The sequence below is a fragment of the Tamandua tetradactyla genome, chromosome 15 (assembly GCF_023851605.1).
Source record: "Tamandua tetradactyla isolate mTamTet1 chromosome 15, mTamTet1.pri, whole genome shotgun sequence".
Lineage (NCBI taxonomy): Eukaryota > Metazoa > Chordata > Mammalia > Pilosa > Myrmecophagidae > Tamandua > Tamandua tetradactyla.
In genome coordinates this window covers 22,671,605-22,692,057 of record NC_135341.1, presented here as the reverse complement: position 1 = coordinate 22,692,057, position 20,453 = coordinate 22,671,605, and the positions used below count along the sequence as shown (strand labels likewise).

Below are 20,453 nucleotides of genomic sequence, written 5' to 3'. Positions count from 1 at the left end.
CATCTGACTTGGGTTCAGTAGTGTAGAGCTGGATGCTTCAGCCTGGGCACCGCTGACCTTTGGGGCTGGGTAATTCTGCGTTTCAGGAGGCATTCCTATGTGCTGTGGGATATTGAGCATCATCCTTGACTTCCCCTCCCCCAGGCATGACACACCTGCACCAAACATTGCCACATTTTCTGTCAGGTACAAATCACCCCTGGTTGAAAACTACTGCCCCGGAAGCTTTGTGCTAAGATCCTGGAAATAGCTGCGAGGTGTTCGTCCGTCACGGCACTTCTAAGCATGTAAAAGCTAAAATCAAATGCCTGGGTTCAAAACCCAGCTTTATCACTTCTTAGCCAAAACCTAATATCTCAGTCTCGATTTCCTTTTGAAAACGATGGGGGACATAGTGGTGCCGACCTCAGAAGGTGGCTGTCAGGATCAAAGAAACTGTTCCATGTAAAGTGTTATGAGAACATGATAAACTGAAGTAGCTGTCATGGGGTGTTTAGGGATAACTTGGCCTCGGGATGCCACTGGTGGTCTCTGACACGGGGGAGGGGTGGGAAGGAGAGGAACTTCTCCCACACCGTTTGTCTTGGTCCTCACTGGAAGATTCTGGGTCCCCAGGTTTAGAGTAGCCAGTGTTGAATGGGGGCAGATCAGCCCAGCTCCATTTCTGTGTGAGAAAAGGGGGCAGATCAGCCCAGCTCCATTTCTGTGTGAGAAAATTAAACTCTCCTTTTTCCCAGTTTGAAAAGTACTGTTGTTTCATTAAGATTGTTTCTTTATTAATTGAAGTATTGCATATATAAAGAAAAGTTCTTGAATAATAAATGAATTTTCACGCTTTTGAACCAGCCTCCAGATCAAAAAACTGAACCCTCTCAGCAACCCCAGAAATTTTCTTTCCATCATTGACACCCAGGTATGGTCATTACACTGACTTTGAACTACATAGATGAGTTTTTCTTGGTTTTGTACTTCATACCAGTGGAATCATGCAGTATATTTTTTAAATCGTTTTTTATTGTGAAATATAACGTATATACAGAAAAAAAAAGAAAAAGCAGTAATTTTCAAAGTATATTTTCGTAAGTAGTTACAGCACAGATTTTAGGGTTTTTTCGATTATCATTCTACTATTTCAGATTTTTCCTTCTAGCTACTCCAAAGCACTGGAGGCTTAAAGAAATATCAGTATAGTGATTCAGCAGTCATACTTATTTGTTAAATCCTATATTCTTGGTTATAACTCCTCCTCTTTTGATCCTTCTCCCAATCTATAGGGATTTGGGGGGAGTGCCCATTCTAACTTTTTTAGGCTGATAAGCATGCCAGCACTAAAGGACACGGGGATGTAATTGGTTGATAGTCTTGGAGAGGCTGGCCCTTTTGGATTTCAGGATATATCTGGCCTAGGAAACCATCTAGAGATTATAGGTTTCAAGAAAGTAAACTTAGTGCATGGAACTTTTAGAGTCTCAGACAGAGCCCTGGGTGTTCTTAAGGGTGAACAGAAATGATGTTGGTTGGGTTTTGGTAAACTGTGGTAATTAGTATTGTCTAACTAAAGCTTGCCCAAGAATAACCTCCAGAACAGCCTCAACTCTATTTGAACTCTCTTAGCCACTGATACTTTATTTTGTTACACTTCTTTTCCCCCTTTTAATCAAGAAGGCGTTGTCAATCCTCCAGTGGCAGGGCCACACTCATCCCAGTTGGTCGTGTCCCGTGTTCTCAGGATTTTCATGTCTGAATTCCATGTCTCACTTTGGGACAATGTTATTGATTTTCCTTGAACAGTTGGACTTAGAGAGAAGAGAGGTCACGTCTGAGCAACAAAGAGGTTTCCTGGAAGCAACTCTCAGGCCTCGTTATAGTTCGTCTTAACTTCTTCACTACAGTAATAAGTTTCACTGGGACTGGCCTCCAAATCAGGGGTTGGCCTATTTTCTTAGAAGTCCCTAATGTTTGAGAGGGTTCCAGGGGTTTCCTAGAAGGGAAAATTTTAATAGTTCCAGTTTTTTTCTTCAGTCCTTCAGGGGATTCTACCAACTTTTTCATTATCAGCCCACCGTAGTCTGAGATGTATGCAGGTATTACTATACAGAGTTACAAGGCCTCGTGCCCCTTCAAGGCTCCATGTGTTGAGTTGTCTAAATGAGCTACACAGACAGGTTGATTTAGATTGTGTGTTATAGAAAATTTAGGTTCTCAGTACAATAAACCTCTCTGCCTTTGGACGCTTGCAGTAAGTGAAGGTCTAGATACATACACTATCATCTTTTACCCTGTTTTCTGATTTACCTTAGTCCCAACCAGATCAGCTTAGTTTTTATCTCTAATTGAGGCCTGATTTCTTTTTCACTTACTTTAACTATTCTTTCATACTGAAAGTACGTACTGACTTTCAGAGCTGCAGAGCTCCAGCTCTTTTTCTTAGGTGTGACAGAGGTATTCACAGTTTCAGGAAAATGCCAACTTATACACATAGAGCTCAGTGTCTCAGAGTCTAGAAAAATACTTAGAACTTCAAACAAAGTGTGGCTGCTATAAGAGCTTATTACAACCTAGGCTTTAATTTTCCTAGGAGTATTTTCTGAAAGAGACCATAGTATAATTATTCTTTTGTTGACACAGTGTCCCAAACTTTCACTCAGTTTGTTGCATGCCAAATGACATCATTCCTTTTTTGGAGATGCACGTTATAGTGTGTGTGTGTGTGTGTGTGTGTGTGTGTGTGTGTGTGTGTGTGTGTGTGTGTGTGTGTGTCTGTGTGTGTGTCGGGGTTCACCTTTCGGCCTCCACCCATTGTTCATCACGGATAATGTATAATAACAAACCATGTCCTGCAGTGTCCTCACTTGATCATACCATCAGCAGCACTCTCAATTTTAGACAGTTTTCATTGGTCCAACAAGACAAAGAACCAGTAACCACAATCTTTCTAAATAGCAAATCAAAGCTTCCCTTAATCTCTTATCACTCCCCCCAGTTATTTAACCCTGATATTGCTGGGCTGCTGTTGATGTCTTCCTGTTAACTATAAGCTGTAGTGTACTGTATTAGTTTTCCCCCTAAGCCCCTCTATTATTGACAGTTTGTGCAAGGTCAAACCTTTGAAATAGTTCACGCAAGAACTTATTTATAATTGTAGAATACGAGGCACTATACCTCTCCTTTCAATCATATTCACCTTCAGTAGGGCAGTGCTATTTATATCTCCACTATTGTGCTACCATCACTTTTATCTGTTCCCTTGCATTTAAGTCCAGCCTCACTGGGTAATATTTCCCCTGTCTCTGGCCTCTTTGTACCTTTAGGTAATCTGTATTCTACAGTGTAAACTTCTGAGACTACCTTTATTAGAGTCATGATAGTGAAATCATCCAGTATCTGTCCTCTTATGTCTAACTTATTTCACTCCCCATTATGTCCTCAAGTTTCGTCCATGTTGTCTTATGTTTCAAGACCTTATTTTGTCTTACTGCTGTATAATATTCCATCATATGTATATAACACATTTTTTTTATCCACTCATCTTTCGATGGGATTGCTTTCACCTTTTGGCAACTGTGAATAGTGCTGCTGTGAGAATCAGTGTACAAATGTCTGTTTTTGTCACTGCTTTCAGCTCTTCTGGGACTACACTAAGTATTGGTATTGCTGAACAATAGGGCAACTGAATATTTAATTTTCTGAGGAATCACCAAACTGTTTTCCACAGTGGCTATACCATTATACGTTCCCACCAAACAGTGAATAAGTGTTTCACTGTTTGTCTAGTGACAGTTATTCTTACAGGTGTTAGATAATATCTCATTATACTTTTTATTTACATTTCCCTTATAGCTTAAGAAGATGAGCAACTTTTTATGTGGTTTTTTTGCCATTTGTATTTCTCTTCAGAAAAATGTCTATTCATATCTTTTGCCCATTTTATAATTGGGGTATTTATTATTTTGTTATTGAATTGCATGATTTCTTTATGTACTGAGGATATCAAACCTTTATCTGATGTATGACATCTAGATATTTTTTTCCCATTGAGTTGACAGCCTCTTCCCATTTTTGATCAAGTCCCTTGAGGTATGAAAGCTTTTGATTCTAAGGAGTTTTCATTTATCTATTTCTTCTTTCGTTGCTTGTGCTTTGGGTGTAAAGTTCAGGAATCTACATCCTATTATTAGGTCTTGAAAATGTTTCCCTATGTTTTCTTCCAGGTGTTTTATAGTACTGGCTCTTTTGTTTAGGTCTTTAATCCGTTTTGTGTTAATTTTTGTATAAGGTATAAGATATGGGTCCTCTTTCATTCTTTTAACTGTTGATATCCAGCTTTCCAGGCTCATTTATTGAAAAAACTATTCTGTCCCAATTCAGTAAATTTGAGAGTCTTGTCATAGATCAGTTGACCGTAAATTTGATGGTCAATATGCACACTCCCAATCAGCTCCATTGATCAGTATTTCCATCGTTGTGCTAATACCATGCTGTTTTGATGACTATGGCTTTGTAGTAAGCTTTAAAGTCAGGAAGTATTAATACTCCCACTTCACTCTTCTTTTTTAGAATTTCTTAACTAATTGAGGTTTCTTTACCATCAAAATGAGTTTGATAACTAGCTTTTCCAAGCTTTCAAAGTATGCTGTCAGATTTTTTATTGGTGTTGCATTGAATCTCTACATCAATTTAGGTAGGATTGATATCTTATCAACATTTAACCTTCCTATCCATAAGCACAGAATATTTTTCTGTTTATATTTTCTTTAAACAATATTTTGTAGCTTTCTGTGTACAGGTTCTTTACTTCTCTGGTTAAGCCTATTCCTAAATACTTGATTCTATTAGTGGCTATTTTGAATGCATTTTTTCCTTAATTGTTTCCATATTTAAGTCATTATTTGTATATAGAAACATTTCTCATTTTTGTACATTTATCTTGTATTTTGCCACCATACTAAATTTATTAACTCAAGTAGCTTTGGTCATGGGTTTCTCAGGATTTTCCAAGTATGTGATTGTCATCTGAAAGTAATGAAAGTTTTATTTCCTACTCACTTGTTTGGATATTTTATTTCTTTTTCCTGCTTAATCAATCTAGCTAGTACTTCTCCTGCAACGTTGAATAATAGTAGTGACAATGGGCATCCTTGTCTCATTTCCTATCTTAAGGGGAATGCTGTCAATCTCTCAGTGTTGAGATGATTGGTTTTTCATATATGTCCTTTATGATGTTGAGGAGTAAGTTTGCTATGATTCCTGCTTTTTGTAGTGTTTTTACTACAAAAGGATGCTGAATTTTGTCAAATACTTTTCCAGCATCAATCAATATGATCATATGATTTTTTCCCATTGAATTTATTAACATGCTATATTACATTAATTGATTTTCTTATGTTGAACTACCCTGGCATTCCTGGTATAAATGCTATTTGGTTGTGATATGTAATTCCTTTAATGTATTTTGGATTCAATTTGCTAGAATTTTTTGAGAATTTTTATATCTGTGTTAATTAGGGAAATTGGCCTGTAATTTTCCTTTCTTGTAATTTCTGTGTTTGATTTTGGTATTAAAGTGATATTAGCTTCATAAAATGAGTTAGGTAATGATCTTTTTTACTCATTTTTTGAAAGAGTTTGAGCAGAATTGTTGTTAGTTCTTTTTGGAATATCTGATAAAATTTCCCTGTGATGTCCTCCAGCCTGGACTTTCTTTATAGAAAGAGTTTTAATAATTAACTGAGTCTCCTCACTTGTCATTGGTTTCTTGAGATCTTTTATTTCTTCTCAAGTCAGTATAGGTATTTCCCTTGTTTCTAGGAATTTGTCCATTTCATATAAGTTTTCTAGTTTATTACCATATAAGTTGTTCATAGTTTCCTCTTTGGATTTTTTAACCTCTTCAGAATCCATGATAACAAGACCCCTCTCATTTCTAATTTTATTTGTGTCATCTCTCTTTTTGTTTTTGTCAACCTGGCTACATTAATTTTATTGATTTTTCTCAAAGCACCAACTTTTGTTTCTGTTGGTTCTTTCTATTGTTTTGGGTATTTTTTCCTCCTGTTCGTTTATTTCTGCTATAATCTGTTATTCCTCTTCAACTATTTGCTTTGTGGATAATTTGCTGTTCTTTTTTTTTATTTCTCCAGGTGAGCTGTTGTATCCTTGATTTTTGCTCTTTCTTTCTTGTGTGTGTTTTTTTTTTTTTCACATGGACAGGCACCAGAAATCGAACCCAGGTCTCTGGCATGGCAGGCAAGAACTCTGCCTGCTGAGCCACTGTGGCCCACCCTTTTTCTTATTTTATTAGTATAGGCATTTAGGGCAATGAATTTTCCTCTCAGTACTGCCTTTGCATCATCCCATTAGTTCTGATATGTTGTATTCTCAGTTTCATTCATTTTCAGATATTTATAGATTTCTGTGGCAATTTCTTCTTTGACTCATGGATTATTTAGGAATTTGTTGTTTAATCTCCATATATTTGTGAAAATTCTGGTTCTTTGGTGATTACTAATTTCCATCTTCATCCTGTTATGGTCAGAGAAAGTGTTTTGGATTATTTCAGTCTTATTAAATTTATAAAGTGCTGTTTTGTGTCCCAGCATATGATGTATCCAGGAGAACATTCTGTCAGCACTAGAGTAGGATATAAATCCTGGAGTTTGGGGGTGTAGTGCCCTCTATATATCTATTAGGTCTAATTCATTTATCGCAGTGTTTAAACTCTCTGTTTCCTTGTTGCTCCTCTGTCTGGTAGTTCTAGCTATAGTGGAAAGTGGTGTATTGAAGTCTTCCACTATTATTGTTGAATCATCTGTTGCTTCCTTCACTTTTGCTAATGTTTGTCTCATGTATTTTGGAGCTCCTTGATTATGAGTATAAACACTTATGACTGTTATTTCTTCTGCGTGAATTGTCTCTTTTACTAATGTGTCATGTCCTTTTTTTCTTATGACGTTTTTACATTTAAAGTCCGTTTTGTCTGATTTTAGTATAGTTACTACTGCTTTCCTTTGGTTAAAGCTTGCATTGAACATCTTTTCCATCCTTTCAGTTTCGATCTATTTTTATCCTTGGGTCTAAGATGTGTCTCCTATAAATATATGGATTATAGTTTTTTATTCCATTCTGCCAATCTCTAACTTTTGATTAGTGAGTTTAGAATGTTAACATTAGAAGTTATTATTGTAGCAGCAGTTCTTGAATCTACCATCTTATCCTTTAGTTTTTATTGTTCAACTCTATATATTCTTTTCCCTCTCTCTCTTTTTATCTTTTACATTACCCTTACTGATACTCTTAAATTCTGTGCCCTCTTCCAGACCTCCCTCTCCTATCTTTTCTTTTCAGCTGACAGGACTCCCTTTAGTATTTCTTGTAGGGCAAGTCTCTTGTTGACTAGTTTTCTCAGCTGCTGCTTGTCTGAGAAGATTTTAATATCTCCCTCAATTTTGAAGGATAACTTAGGTGGATAAAGAATTCTTGCTGGAATTCCTTCTCATTCAGTATCTTAAATCTATCATACCACTGCCTTCTCGCCTCAGTGGTGCCTGTTGAGTAGCCTGGACTCAGTCTTACGTGGTTTTCTTTGAATGTAGTGAATCACTTTTCTCTCACTGCTTTCAAAACTTTCTCCTTATCTTTGACATTTGCCAATCTGATCAATATTTGTCTTGGAATTGGCCTGTTTGGGTTTCTTCTGTTTGGGGTTTGTTGGGCTTCCTTTATTTGCATATTTATGTATTTTATAATGGTTTGGAAGTTTTCTCCCATTATCTCTTCAGCTAACTTTGTAGCCCTTTACTCTTCTCTCTTCTTTCTGGGACATGATGATTGTTTTATTTGTGCGCTTTGTGTTGTCCGTTATTTACCTGAAATCCTTTTCCCTTTTTTCCATCTTTCTTGCCATTTGTTCTTTTGTGCCCTTAAGTTCATTTGTCCTGTCTTCTACTTACTTATTCTTCCTTCCATTTCATAAAATCTTATATTGTTTTGCTCTAGTATATTTCTAATTTGATCTATATTGTCTTTTATCTCCATGAGATGTGCTCTTTTTCTATTTATTCTTTCAAATTCTTTATGGTCTTTTAATATTTTATTCATATATCAATATAATATCCTTTATGTCATTATGAACTACGCTCATACTCCAAATTCCCTGTCTTTTCCAGCAATTTGATTTGATCATTTGGCTGAGTCATGTGTGCCTGAATATTCACATGCCTTGTGGTTTTCTGTTGCATTCAGTGCATGATTATTTTAATAAAATTATTTTGCAAGTTAATTTCCTTTGCTCACCCAAGATTTGGTATTTGGTTGGATTTGTGTTGTAGATCTTCTTTTGGACTTTGTATGTCCATAATTCCCTGCCAATCCAGGCCCGGATCTCATGGCAGGAGGGTCAGTTCAAAGTGGGTATTTGAATTTGAGGGTCAATTCAAAGCTAGTCCGGGAAGCACAGGTAGTTCAGTGTCAGAATACCCACTTGCCACATGGGAGACCCAAGCTCGACTCCTGGCCCATACACCCCTCCCCTCCCTGCCAAAAAACGACAACAACAAAACAAAACCACTTCTGCAATAGTAGGCCTCGAACCCAGAAGAAGATACCCAAAGACATATTGGGAATAAGCTTAAGATAATGCCCACAGTAAAAATAAATAACTAAAATCTAGGTAGATAGGGAGTTTGCCAGACTGCACTTACTGCTTCTTCCCAGCAGATGGAGCTCCTGATCCACGTCCTCCCCTTAGCCCTCCTTCCTGACTGCGGTGGCTGACTGTGTAAAATGGCATGCATCCTGGGTTCTGTTCCCTGCGCCGGCCAGAGCAGGCTGTCCTAGTGTGCGGGATGGGGCAACTGATCACAGTGCCTGGCAGGACAGCTGGTCACAGTGCATGACACCCAGCGGAGCTGCCATTCACACTTCCTAACACGACGGCTCTTCATGGCCCGGTGGGACGGCTCACCTCGGTCCCTTCTGAGTGACTCTCCACATCCAGAGACGAGATTTACCTCTGGGCCTCCCAGGGCTTCTCCCAAGGTAGCTGCGGGCCGGGGTGGAGTGGAGGGAATGTCTGTTCCCTTCTGTTCCCTGTGACCTGCACCCACCCCCAGCAAGGTCACAGCCGAACACACTCTCCTCTCCTGCCTGTCTCGATCTTTTCCCTGCTGTCATCCGGAACTTCTCTATGAAACGTAGAAGACCCTTTCTGATCACGCACACCCTGGAACTGCGGTCCCGGTAGTTTTTTCTGTCCCGTTTCTTGTTGTTCTATGGAATAGGGGTGACTCCAGCCTACCCTACTCCACCATCTTCCTGGAAGCCGGCATATCTTTTTTGTATCTGACTTAGATGGCTCGGCATTGTTTGCGAGATTTGTCTGTGTTGCTGTGCGTGGATAGGATCCACCATTGGGAGACAACGCCACAATTGATCCCTCCTGTTATTTATAAACATTTGGATAAATTTCCTGTTTAGGGCTATTGCAAATAGCCTTTCTTTAATTTATTTTTGGTTTTATTCTTTTTTGACTTAAACTAATTCTTAAAGACATGCCAGTCAATTGATAGTTTACAGATTGCCAGGCACATGGGAGTTATTTCATTTAATCCCCACCGTAATCCGGTGACGTGTTTCTTATCCTCAATTTACTTATGAAGATGGTAAGGCTCAGAGATAGTGCTGACACCTGAGGGGCCCTCAGCCTAGTGGGCTAACAGATAGCAGGATGCTGATCCTACTTCTTTGTGTCCAAACTTGTACTGAACTGGAAGTAATAAATTGTTAAACCCTGAAAAACCAACTTACTCTTGTACTATTTAAGTGCAAAGATTAAATATTTGTTTGACTTAACAGATACATAAATGAATCAGAATTTCAAAAAATTAGCTACTAAATAGATGGAACGAAATAGACTGGTTACACGTGGAGATGTTTAAAAGGGATCCCAGAAACATCCCAGAACGCGATTGTATAGGAAGCATAGCTCCAGTGTGTGCTTTGAGTTCTGCTCCAAAAACTTTTATTCCTGCTGTAATGTAGTTGAAGGGAGAGTTATAAAAAAAAAAAAAAAGAAAAAGAAATAGAAGAATTAAGATTAGTATTCTACGTGATTGATGATACTGTATAAAGGACACGTTTCATAAGTTTATTCAAATGCTCCCTTGACTGCAAAAGTTCCAAACACCTGCTATTCTTCTGAGGTCAGTTCTTCTAAAAATACTCTTCCAATGAAGGTTGTGTGAAGCCCACGCACAGGTTTCTTTGCTACACCTCATGCCATGGCTCACTGGATCTTAGCTGGCTTGTGGAAAGAAATTATTTTCACCTTAGTGAACATATCTCTTCCGGTCATAAAGGAAAGTAATAAAGATACATACTAATTTTTAAAATGACAGTGTTTAGTTTGGTCTTCCTTTTCCAAAGCATGTGCTTAGTCAATCTTTATTTTTACGATCCAACGAGGTAAGTATTATCTGTTTTATAGAGAGGAGATAGCTTTACACACCTCAGCCATCTTCAATAAACAAATCAGGTCTGAATTTACAGCTAGACATGATAGCTATTCGGCTCTCTAATACCACCCAGTTGTGTTCTCTGCCAACTTCCTGGACATTTTCATGGAAGCTGCAAGAGAGTAAAATGGGTTATGATAGAAGTTACTTTCTTCAGGTAAAAAGCATGTGATGAAGATAATGATACAGGTCAGTCAAAGAAGCTTGAAAAGCAACTGGGGTTGCAGAATAGTTTTATAATGAAATACACAGATAAGCACTTATAACTGTGTATGCCTATTTAAATAATTACTGGCTTTGGGGAGTACAATGAAGAAGGACTGAGATGCTACATTTTAAATTTCTGTGATTTTGCAACTTTGTGCTGCCTTTCAGTACCAGGGTTACCAAACTTTTTCTGTAAAGGACCTGTTCTAGTTTGCTAGCTGCCAGAATGCAATATACTGGAAACAGAATGGCTTTTAAAAGGGGGGAATTTAATAAGTTGCTAGTTTACAGTTCTAAGGCCGAGAAAATGTCCCAATTAAAACAAGTCTATGGAAATGTTCATTCAAAGGCATCCAGGGAAAGATACCTTGGTTTAAGAAGGCAGATGAAGTTTAGGGTTTCTTTCTCAAGTGGAAGGCACATGGCGAACACAGTCAGAGATTCTCTCTCAGCTGGAAGGGCACATGGCGAACATGGCGTCATCTGCTAGCTTTCTCTCCTGACTTCTGGTTTCATGAAGCTCCCCAGGAGGCGTTTTCCTTTTTCATCTCCAAAGCTCACTGGCTCATGAACTCTGCCTTGTGGTGCTGCTCTCTCTGAATCTTCCATTCTCCAAAATGTTTCCTGTTTTATAGGACTCCAATAAACCAATCAGGACCCACCCAAATGGGTGGAGACATGTCGCCACCTAATCCATTTTAACAACCACTCTTGACTGAATCACGTCATCCAGGGAGATGATCTGATCACAGTTTCAGACATACAGTATTGAATAGGGATTATTCTACCTTTATGAAATGGGATTTTGATTAAAGCATGGCTTTTCTAGGGGGCATACTTCCTTTCAAACCAGCACAGGACCAGACAGCAAATATGTTAGACCTTGCAGGCACGTAGTCACTGCTGACCTGCTCACCTCTGCTATTGCGGAGTGAAAGCAGCCTACAGCCATGTTGCAAATGAATTCATTGTGACTGGTTTCTAGTAAAACTTTATTGACAAAAGCAGCTTGAGAGTCAGAATTGGCTTATGGGCTCTAGTTTGCTTATCCCTGTTTTTGAGTAGTAGTTAGTGTTTGTATATTAGTTGTTAGAAGTAATCAGATAATGCAGAATTTTGGCCTCTCTACTTATACCCCCATTCTGCTACCCAAAAGAGGGTTCATTATATTGAGTATAGATACTTCTGAACCATTCATTTCCTATTTATATAACCAAAGAGCATATTGTTTTCATTCTGTACTGAGCATTTATAATCAGAAAAATGTAATGGTGCTTAAGAAAAGCAACTGGGAGTAAAAACTCTTTTTGTTTATTGATACAAAAAATCTCATACCATAGTTCGGAACTCAAGACATTTTTGTGTTATGTACTTTTATGTAATATATATATAGTGTGTGTAATTATCATTTTCTTCTGTAATTTCAGTGAATAGATTTTCTGTCTTCAGGTCAGAGTTACTTAAGTGGAAAGTGGTTTGCATTTCCTACAGATTAAATGGACAGTAATATAATCTGCCTATAACAGAACCATACATTGGCCCACTGAGCCATTTCACAGTGATTTAGGCATATATTTGCATCCTTCTGGGTATGTTTTCCAGCAATTTAAATTCCTTCATTTCTTCTGTATCCTGATCCCTCCTTTGATATTTATCTCTAGAGATAGCACAGAGCTGGTTGTAGTGTTTGTGGTTTTATTATTTGGCTGTTCTTGCTTTCCAGGCCCTCTGGAGCCCCTATTCCTTTTATTCATTTACAAAATAAATTTGGAGTATTTACAGTGAAGCAGGCAGTGTACTAGGGATATGGTGTTAAACTAGGCGGACTTAATTCCTACCTGCAAAGATCTGGTCATGTGCTCATCTGAAGGCATACAGCATAGTATATTGAATGTGTGTAGTTGGCTTCAATGGTAGTTAAGGCATCATGATTTTAAAATCACATTAAATTAAGAACCTGTTATACCAAAACCTTAATTCTGATATCATCCTTTACAACTCATCCCAAAAGCATAAATAGTAGATCATTAATTGTATTTGTTTTATTGTTTTGTTTTGCTTTGCTTTGCCTTCACTACACTTTTTTTTAATCCTCAGGCATTTGTTTACTGTGTACCACCATATTCCCAGTTGACTTTACTATTTGATCAACATCAAGGATGTTTTGAAAGATGCATTTTCTCTCTTCAGTTCTATTGTCTCCTATATTCTATGGGTTTTAATTCTGTGGTTGCCTTTTTAACCATCCTCTTTATCTTCGCTCATGTCTCATCTCCATGTTTTCATTTCATGCAGCTTTTGCTTATATGTTCTTCCACTCTTATCAAAAATGCCAAACAGTTTCCTGGATACGTTAATTGATTCTTTTAGTGCAATGCCCATCTTTTGAGCTATCTGCATTCTGTTTCCTTGCTTATTTCATCATTATTTTTGTCTTGGGTTCTGTGTGTGAGACATGCAGAAGAAAAATAAGCCTTCTGAGATGAAAAAATAATGTAGAATTTTCTAAATCTCTGTAGAAGGCATGGTTGGATTTTCCTTTTCGTGTTGTTTCACTTCTCTCATCCCCATTATCATAGAAAAAATGGGAGCCGATTTAAGTGCACACCTGTAACTTTACCAAATAGAAAGTCAGCTTCAGTAAAATGTCCCCACTTACCCATTGCCCATATTCTTTTAGTATTCATTTAATATATGCCTCCTTTGACCATGAACCGTTCATTACCTTATGCTCTTTTGTGATACACTTTTATATTCAATTTTGACATTAAAAAATGTTAATCTTGTCTCATTAGTGATATTTCAGTCTTCATAACCACAAACTGTGTCTTCATCTGTCATGGTGCCTTACCCAGAATAGGCATTAAGGAGATATTCTTGGACAATTGGACAATTAAGCAAAAGAGCTTAAACCCTGGGACTGGAAAGATGAAATTTCTATCCTAACCCCATACCCCTTCCTTAAAATCTTTGTAAGTTTGGGAAAATAATATAATCTCTCAAATTCTTGATTTTTTTCACCTCTAAAATGAGGATCATGGGAGTACATACATCACTGAATGAATGATACAGCCCACTATCCGATGTACAGTAGACACACATGAAATATTTGAAAATGATGTTATACAATAGAAATTTCTTATAGAGGCTCTAGCTTTTGGGTTTCTTGCTTTTTGTTCATTCAACTTAACACTGAGAGTGATGCAAATTGAAAGCCAAACATACACATATTTTTAGACTCATGGTACAGACTGCGGTCATTTAAAATATGAGGGAAATACAACACAAGGTGGGAGAGAGTTGGACCTATCTGGGCATTTTGTTGTGACTCTGTAAACATCACACTATGACTTTACAATATTAAAGCAGTGACTGCTGTCAACCCCATACTCACAGTGGCCCTTTTTTAATTTCCTCCTATTACGCAGTAGAGTTACTATTAATTCAGGGATTTCCCCCATCTATTTAGCCAGTGATTAGTGGTCAGTGATGGGACTAATAATGTGATTATTTTTTTTCCTCTAAAATTCTACTCTCGAATGCCAGGTGAGCCACGTGATACTCTAGGTTAACCATCACCTTGACCTTGCTAGAGAAATGCTTGACGGTTTTCCCAGTGTAGCCAGTTCCGTAAGGTAGAGCTGAATAATCCATGCGGACCTGTGATTCACACTTACGACTTTGAAAGCTTTAGCAGAACTGGTCCTGTGCCCTGGTGCACACAGCCTACCTACCCATGACTTTTTAGGTGGTCTTAATACAGTTTGTGTCTGTGGTTGGAGAGATTTAAGTGCCTTGTGTCAGTGTGCTTAGCACAGGGACATTTCATTTGTTCAAAGTTGATCCAGTTTTCCTTCCCGTGCCAGGAGGGTTCTGGTTGGAATAGACTCATTGACCCTTAGGCTATATATACTGTTTTCTTGTAGAGCCAAAATGTTCTCTTCTCAAATATATTTGGAGATTACTGAGTTAAAGTTAGTGAATCTTTAAATACCAGTCCCCAATGTAAGGCACTAGGGCTTACATGAGAGATGGCAAAATCTAGGGGTGAGGCAGGGAAAATGCAAGATTAAGCCTGGAACATCTTTGAGTGCCAGATAATAAGGAGATGCTCAAAAAAAAAAAAGAGAGAGAGATGGGAACATGCCAGAATGACAGAAGTATCTTTTTGAAGGGTCTCTCTCTCACCAGGCAAATCTGCAACAATTTGAGCACTAAAATAAATGATAATAATGGATTATAACTCATTGAATAAAGTAAGAAAATTCCCAAGTCTATGTGAATATGAATGAATAAATGAATAAATCAAGTGGATAAGAGGAACCTTTTCCTTATACAAGAATGCCATTAATGTACAATATGGAAGGTATGGTTAAAAACTCACCAGTGGATACTAAAACTAGTGGGCAACCGATGAATCCCAGAGTGATTAGATCAGTGAGTGGAAAAGTATCTGCAAAGCCCCCTTCAGGGAGTGGTGAGAACGGGGAGAAATTCAACTTCCCCAAGTTGAATTCTTGATAATCTCACAAGCAGTGTGGACAACCAAAGCTATAGGCAGAGCCCCCAGTCTTGGGGTTTGTTCATATGAAACTTAACCCTGCAAAGGATAGGTCAAGTCTACTTAAAATTTAGGCCTAAGGGTCACCCCCAAGAGAGCCTCTTTTGTTGCTCAGATGTGGCCCCTCTCTCCAGCCAACACAATGAGCAGTCTCACCACCGTACCCCTCTCTATGTGGGACATGACTCCCAGGGGTGTGGACCTTCCTGGCAACGTGGGACAGAGATCTTGGAATGAGTTGAGACTCAGCATCAAGGGATTGAGAAAAACCCTAGAATGAGCTGAGGTTTAGCATCAAGGGATTGAGAAAACCTTCTCGACCAAAAGGGGGAAGAGGGAAATGAGACAAAGTGTCAATGGCTGAGAGATTCCAAACAGAGTCCAGAGGTTATCCTGGAGGTTATTCTTATGCATCAAGTAGATATCATCTTGTTATTCAAGATGTAGTGGAGAGGCTGGAGGGAACTGCCTGAAAATGTAGAGCTGTGTTCCAGTAGCCATGTTTCCTGAGGATGATTGAATAGTGATACAGCTGTCACAATGTGACTGTGTGATTGTGAAAACCTTGTTTCTGATGCTCCTTTTATCTACCTTGTCAACAAAGGAGTAGAGCATATGGAATAAAAATAAATAATAGGGGGAACAAATGCTAAAATATATTTAGTTTAAATGCTAGTGATCAGTGAAAGCAAGGGGTAAGGGGTATGGTAGGTATAATCTTTTTTTTTTTTCTTTCCTGTGTTCGTTTTATTTCTTTTTCTATTGTCTTTTTATTTCTTTTCCTAAATTAATGCAAATGTTCTAAGAAATGATGAATATGCAACTAAGTGATGATATTGTGAATTACTGATTATGTATGTTGTTTTATTTTGTTTCTTTATTTTTTAATTATAAATAAAAAAAAGAAAAAAAATAGCGGGCAAAAGTTGAATGAGGAACAGGATATTGAGAAAATTATATGTAATACAATAGAAATATTTCAGGTATATTTTAAATATGAGTAATTAAAATACTTCTTAGTAACAAGAGGAAAATTAATATCTTTACAATGGAGAAATACAGTCAAGTACTCAAGATAAACACTGAAAATTTTTGATAAACACATATAATGTGTTTCCTGTTTGGATGCACTGTGAAGACAAAATATTACTGCCGAGGCAATCCTAGCCCCCAAAGCATTATCTGAATCTCATCAAGAAAAACCATCAGAGAAATCCCGGTTCTAGGAAATAACTAGCCTTTTCACTTCCAACTGTCAGAATTAAAGAAAGACAGACAAAGGCTGAAGAACTGTTCCAGATGAAAAGTGGGGTGGAGGAAGAGAATAGACATGACAACTAAGTATAAAGTTTGATCCTATATTGAATTGTGAATTGAGAATTGAAAAAACTATCTGTAATTGACAATAATTTGGGTATTCACCAAAATTTGAAAATGGACCATAGATTAGATAATAGTATTGTAACAATGTAAACTTTGCTAATTTTAATAATTATACTATGATTTTATAAGAGAGTGTCCTTATTCTTAGGAATTACACCCTGAGATGTTTAGTGCTTAAAGTGGTATATTGTCTCCCCTTTACTCCCAAATATTCCCCCCAAAATAATGTGTGTGTGTGTGTGTGTGTGTGTGTGTGTGTGTGTGTGTGTGTGTGTGTACATGGAGAGTGAGAGAGTGCAAACTATTAACGTGCATATAATTTGTGAAACCAGGTAAATGATCTTTGACACAGTAACTAGATCTCTTTATACCTCAATTTTCCAGAGCCTTTCTTTGGCTTATGTGAACAGAGTTTTAAGAGGGAATTGTTATGCAGTAAGCCATCACTTATATTCACATTTTTAGAGAGAACATACTTTGGGGAATGCTGACAGGAGGCCTCTGGGCATGGCTCTCGAAATGGGATACAGAAAGTTGATGGGATATTTGAAATACTTGGTAGCCACCCCTTAACCCCTGCCAGAAACATTTTTGTAAAATAGGTTTCTAGCCTCTGCCCAAATTTGTCTCAACAGCAACAACACTCAGCAAAACCCCATCCACTTATATGCTTTGTTATTTAAGATAGCATCAAACGTTAACATAATTCAGAAGACTGCAACTTGGGGAAATAGCAAGGAAAACTGATATTTCAGACCTATGCTACTGTTCTCTTTTTGAGACGTTTATTATTCAGATAGTTGGGGCCATGACTCAAAGACATTTTCTAAAAATGCATTTCCTTACCCAGTTGTAAATGAAAATGCCCTTGAAGAGGTCTTAAAGTATTTTGTATCACACACTATTCAGGTGATGCATTAAACAATGCCATCCCTGGCTCATGGGCTGAAGTATTAAGAAAGCCTTCTGTGAACCTACTTCATTTGAGAGCCTGAGATTCGAAAGGAAAGTGAAGTGTAATTTTCTGAATATACTTATGTGGAGTTTCTTTCTTGGGTTAGTAGCGGTGTACCCAAAGCAATTCACCCGGTATTAAACTGTTTTAATCTGAACTTCATTAAATGGATTGTTCTCTGTAAATCCATGGTGTCTAAGGCTGTCCAAACCTAAATGCAACACATTTGTAAGAAATTGCCAGAATCGGTAGGAACTCATGGTCTAAGAAAAGGAATTCTTTTGAAGAAAGGAAATCCTCTAAAAGAATCTATCCATCTTTTCATATTCCATCCTCTTGTGTACCTAGAAAGTCTCCTGATTTGGGCTCTTTGATTTTACCCTCCAGAGAAGAAATCCCCTTTGTTCTTACCATGTTGGTTAATTCACTGAGCAGGATTCTGTGTGCCTTTGACCTGTATTTTTGCCAGCCATTTTTAGTTTTATCCAGTGGGAAATTATTGGCCAATGTTAAATCTCCAAACTCCATCATCGATGTGGTGTCCATTCTATTACAGAAAATAGAAATAGCATCATGTTATTTGGAAAAGTGGGAAAGTAGAGGTCATGGAAGTGATCTAACGATACAGGGGATTTAATATTTTCTGTAATGAGTGGGGTCATTCCAGTAGATTCAGCTAGAATTTTAAGATGTCTGCCAAATCTTAACCTAAAAATTTGATGATGATGATGGTGATTTGTTGAGCAATGACTGAGCTCTTTCTAGGCCTGGTGCTACATGCCATATAATACTGTACTGACTTGTTTGATCCCCGCAACTGCCATCCCAAGTGTAAATATGTGATTTTATACATGAGTAAGCTGATGCTCAGATAATAGCTTGCATGAGGTCTCGTGGGAATGTAAATGATGACGCTGGAATGGGAACCCAGATCTGTTACTTCTATCACATATAAATCTCTTGGGAATACTCTGCAGTCCATTTTTAGACCTGACATGCTTTAGATGTCAAGGAGTATTTCTGCATTAAAATTGCATAATGGTTTTAAGTTGATTTATCTGTCTTCTGCTTTTTGAATAAGAAACCGTGGCCAAATATAAGAGAGGGTACTTAAGGTTAGGACGAGAGCACCTGGATTTTATACCCTTCACTGATGCTTAATATTAGGTAAGTTACCATCAAATTCCTGGAGCACCATCTCCTCCTCTGTAAGGAGTATGGTGGTTTATGCCTCGTCTTTCCAGGGGCTAGTAAAAGATTAAAGGAAGTAATGCATGGCATAACTTTTTACATTTTCTGTGTAATGTAAAGCATCATTCTTATCATTACCAGTATTTTGTGTGTGTGGTATCACTAAATATGAGATTTGGGCTATTTTGCAATGCTACTGAGAATCACTTCACATTCTCATCATTAGTATGAGAGTAATTTATAAAGATATGCCCATTTAAGCTTGTGAAATTTTAACATGTAGACTGACTCTCAGACTTGGTTTTCTATTTGAGGTTGAAATTTGCCTCATAATAGGGAAATTTCACCATGACATTCGCATTGGGTAGTGATTAGACATCAGTTTTATTTATCTTTGGTGGCCCACTGGCATTGTGGCCATGAGAAGATAGGTGTTTTAGTGAGGCAAACTGAATTATGTTGGGATAAAATGACATTATGTCTGGGGTTTGCTCTAAAATACTTCAGCAAACAACACATATAGAAAGATGGATACTTTGTGAAAAATCTTAATAAGTGGAGAGTCTGGGTTCTTTGTACTTTTCTACCTTTGGGTAAGTTTGAAAATTTCCTTAATACATTTTTATAATTGTTTCTTTTACAGATGCAGATTTTCTTTTATAATCCAGATGACTTTGACAGCTTTCAAATCGCAATTTCTGAAAACAGAATAATTGGAGCCATGGCCATATTTTTTCAAGTAAGTTAACAGTGGCTGAAGTACCTCAACCAGAGAGATCTCTGAGTATTTTTTCTTGTAATTTGCCAAATTGTTCTACATTTAATGAATGCATCTGTTTTCTTGTTCACACCTGTCTAAATGAAAGATATTTCATATTGTCTAATGTGTGATTTTAAATGTAAATAAGTATGTTTAGAAACATAATGAAAATTTTTGCATGAATTATTCTGACTTTATTGCTACTTGACTGGTGCACAGATTGAAGAACACATTTATCATCTAAGTTACTTCACTTCCTTCAGCATACTAAGAGGCTGATGTAAAAAAAAAAAAGGTAGTTTTCTTTGGAGCAGCTTAAAAATTTGACATTACTTGCAAGTGGATTAGTTAATAGCATCAGTCACTTTTCTAAGGAGACCCCTTTTCTTTCCCTCCCAGAAATTTCACTGGTGACTAAAGTTTTTATTAACACCAGTTCCAAGTCAATGCATTTAGGAACTCTCATCCTTTCATTTTCTCTCTTAATGTCTTTATATTGATGAATGGTCATAGCATATATATATAAATGTTCATAGCTTGTAGAGCCAGTCCTCGCCTCCTTCAATAGGGAATGCCGTGCAGACTATTTAATGAGTCAAATCAGATTAAAGCAGTTTTGATCAGTGAGTACCTTCCCCTAGTAGCCTGGAGAAGGCATAGTCCTTTTTGATGTGAAGGTAGCCCTAGCAGTAGGTAAATGACTAGTCTTTCAGCCTTAGACTTTGCTTAAGCGTTGCCTACAGGTGTTCCTTTGACCCTTGTGAGTCATATTGGAAAATCTTGCCTTTCTCACAAGGGGACATTCAAGACATCAAAACCTTCACCATCCTTGGTGTTTAGCACCTGCCTTTTCCTACAAGCTTCTTTGCCATTAGGATGAAGGCA

General features: G+C 37.6%; 1 protein-coding gene across 4 annotated transcripts in view; it reads left to right on the top strand.

The window, feature by feature from the left end:
• Positions 1-20,453, top strand: part of PTPRG (protein tyrosine phosphatase receptor type G) — a 730,904-nt gene that overhangs the window by 493,101 nt on the left and 217,350 nt on the right. For all 4 annotated transcript variants that reach the window (XM_077128810.1, XM_077128809.1, XM_077128808.1 and 1 more), the window contains exon 5: positions 19,452-19,547. In XM_077128810.1, coding sequence (XP_076984925.1) covers positions 19,452-19,547 — 96 coding nt within the window. The remainder of the gene's footprint in view (positions 1-19,451; positions 19,548-20,453) is intronic.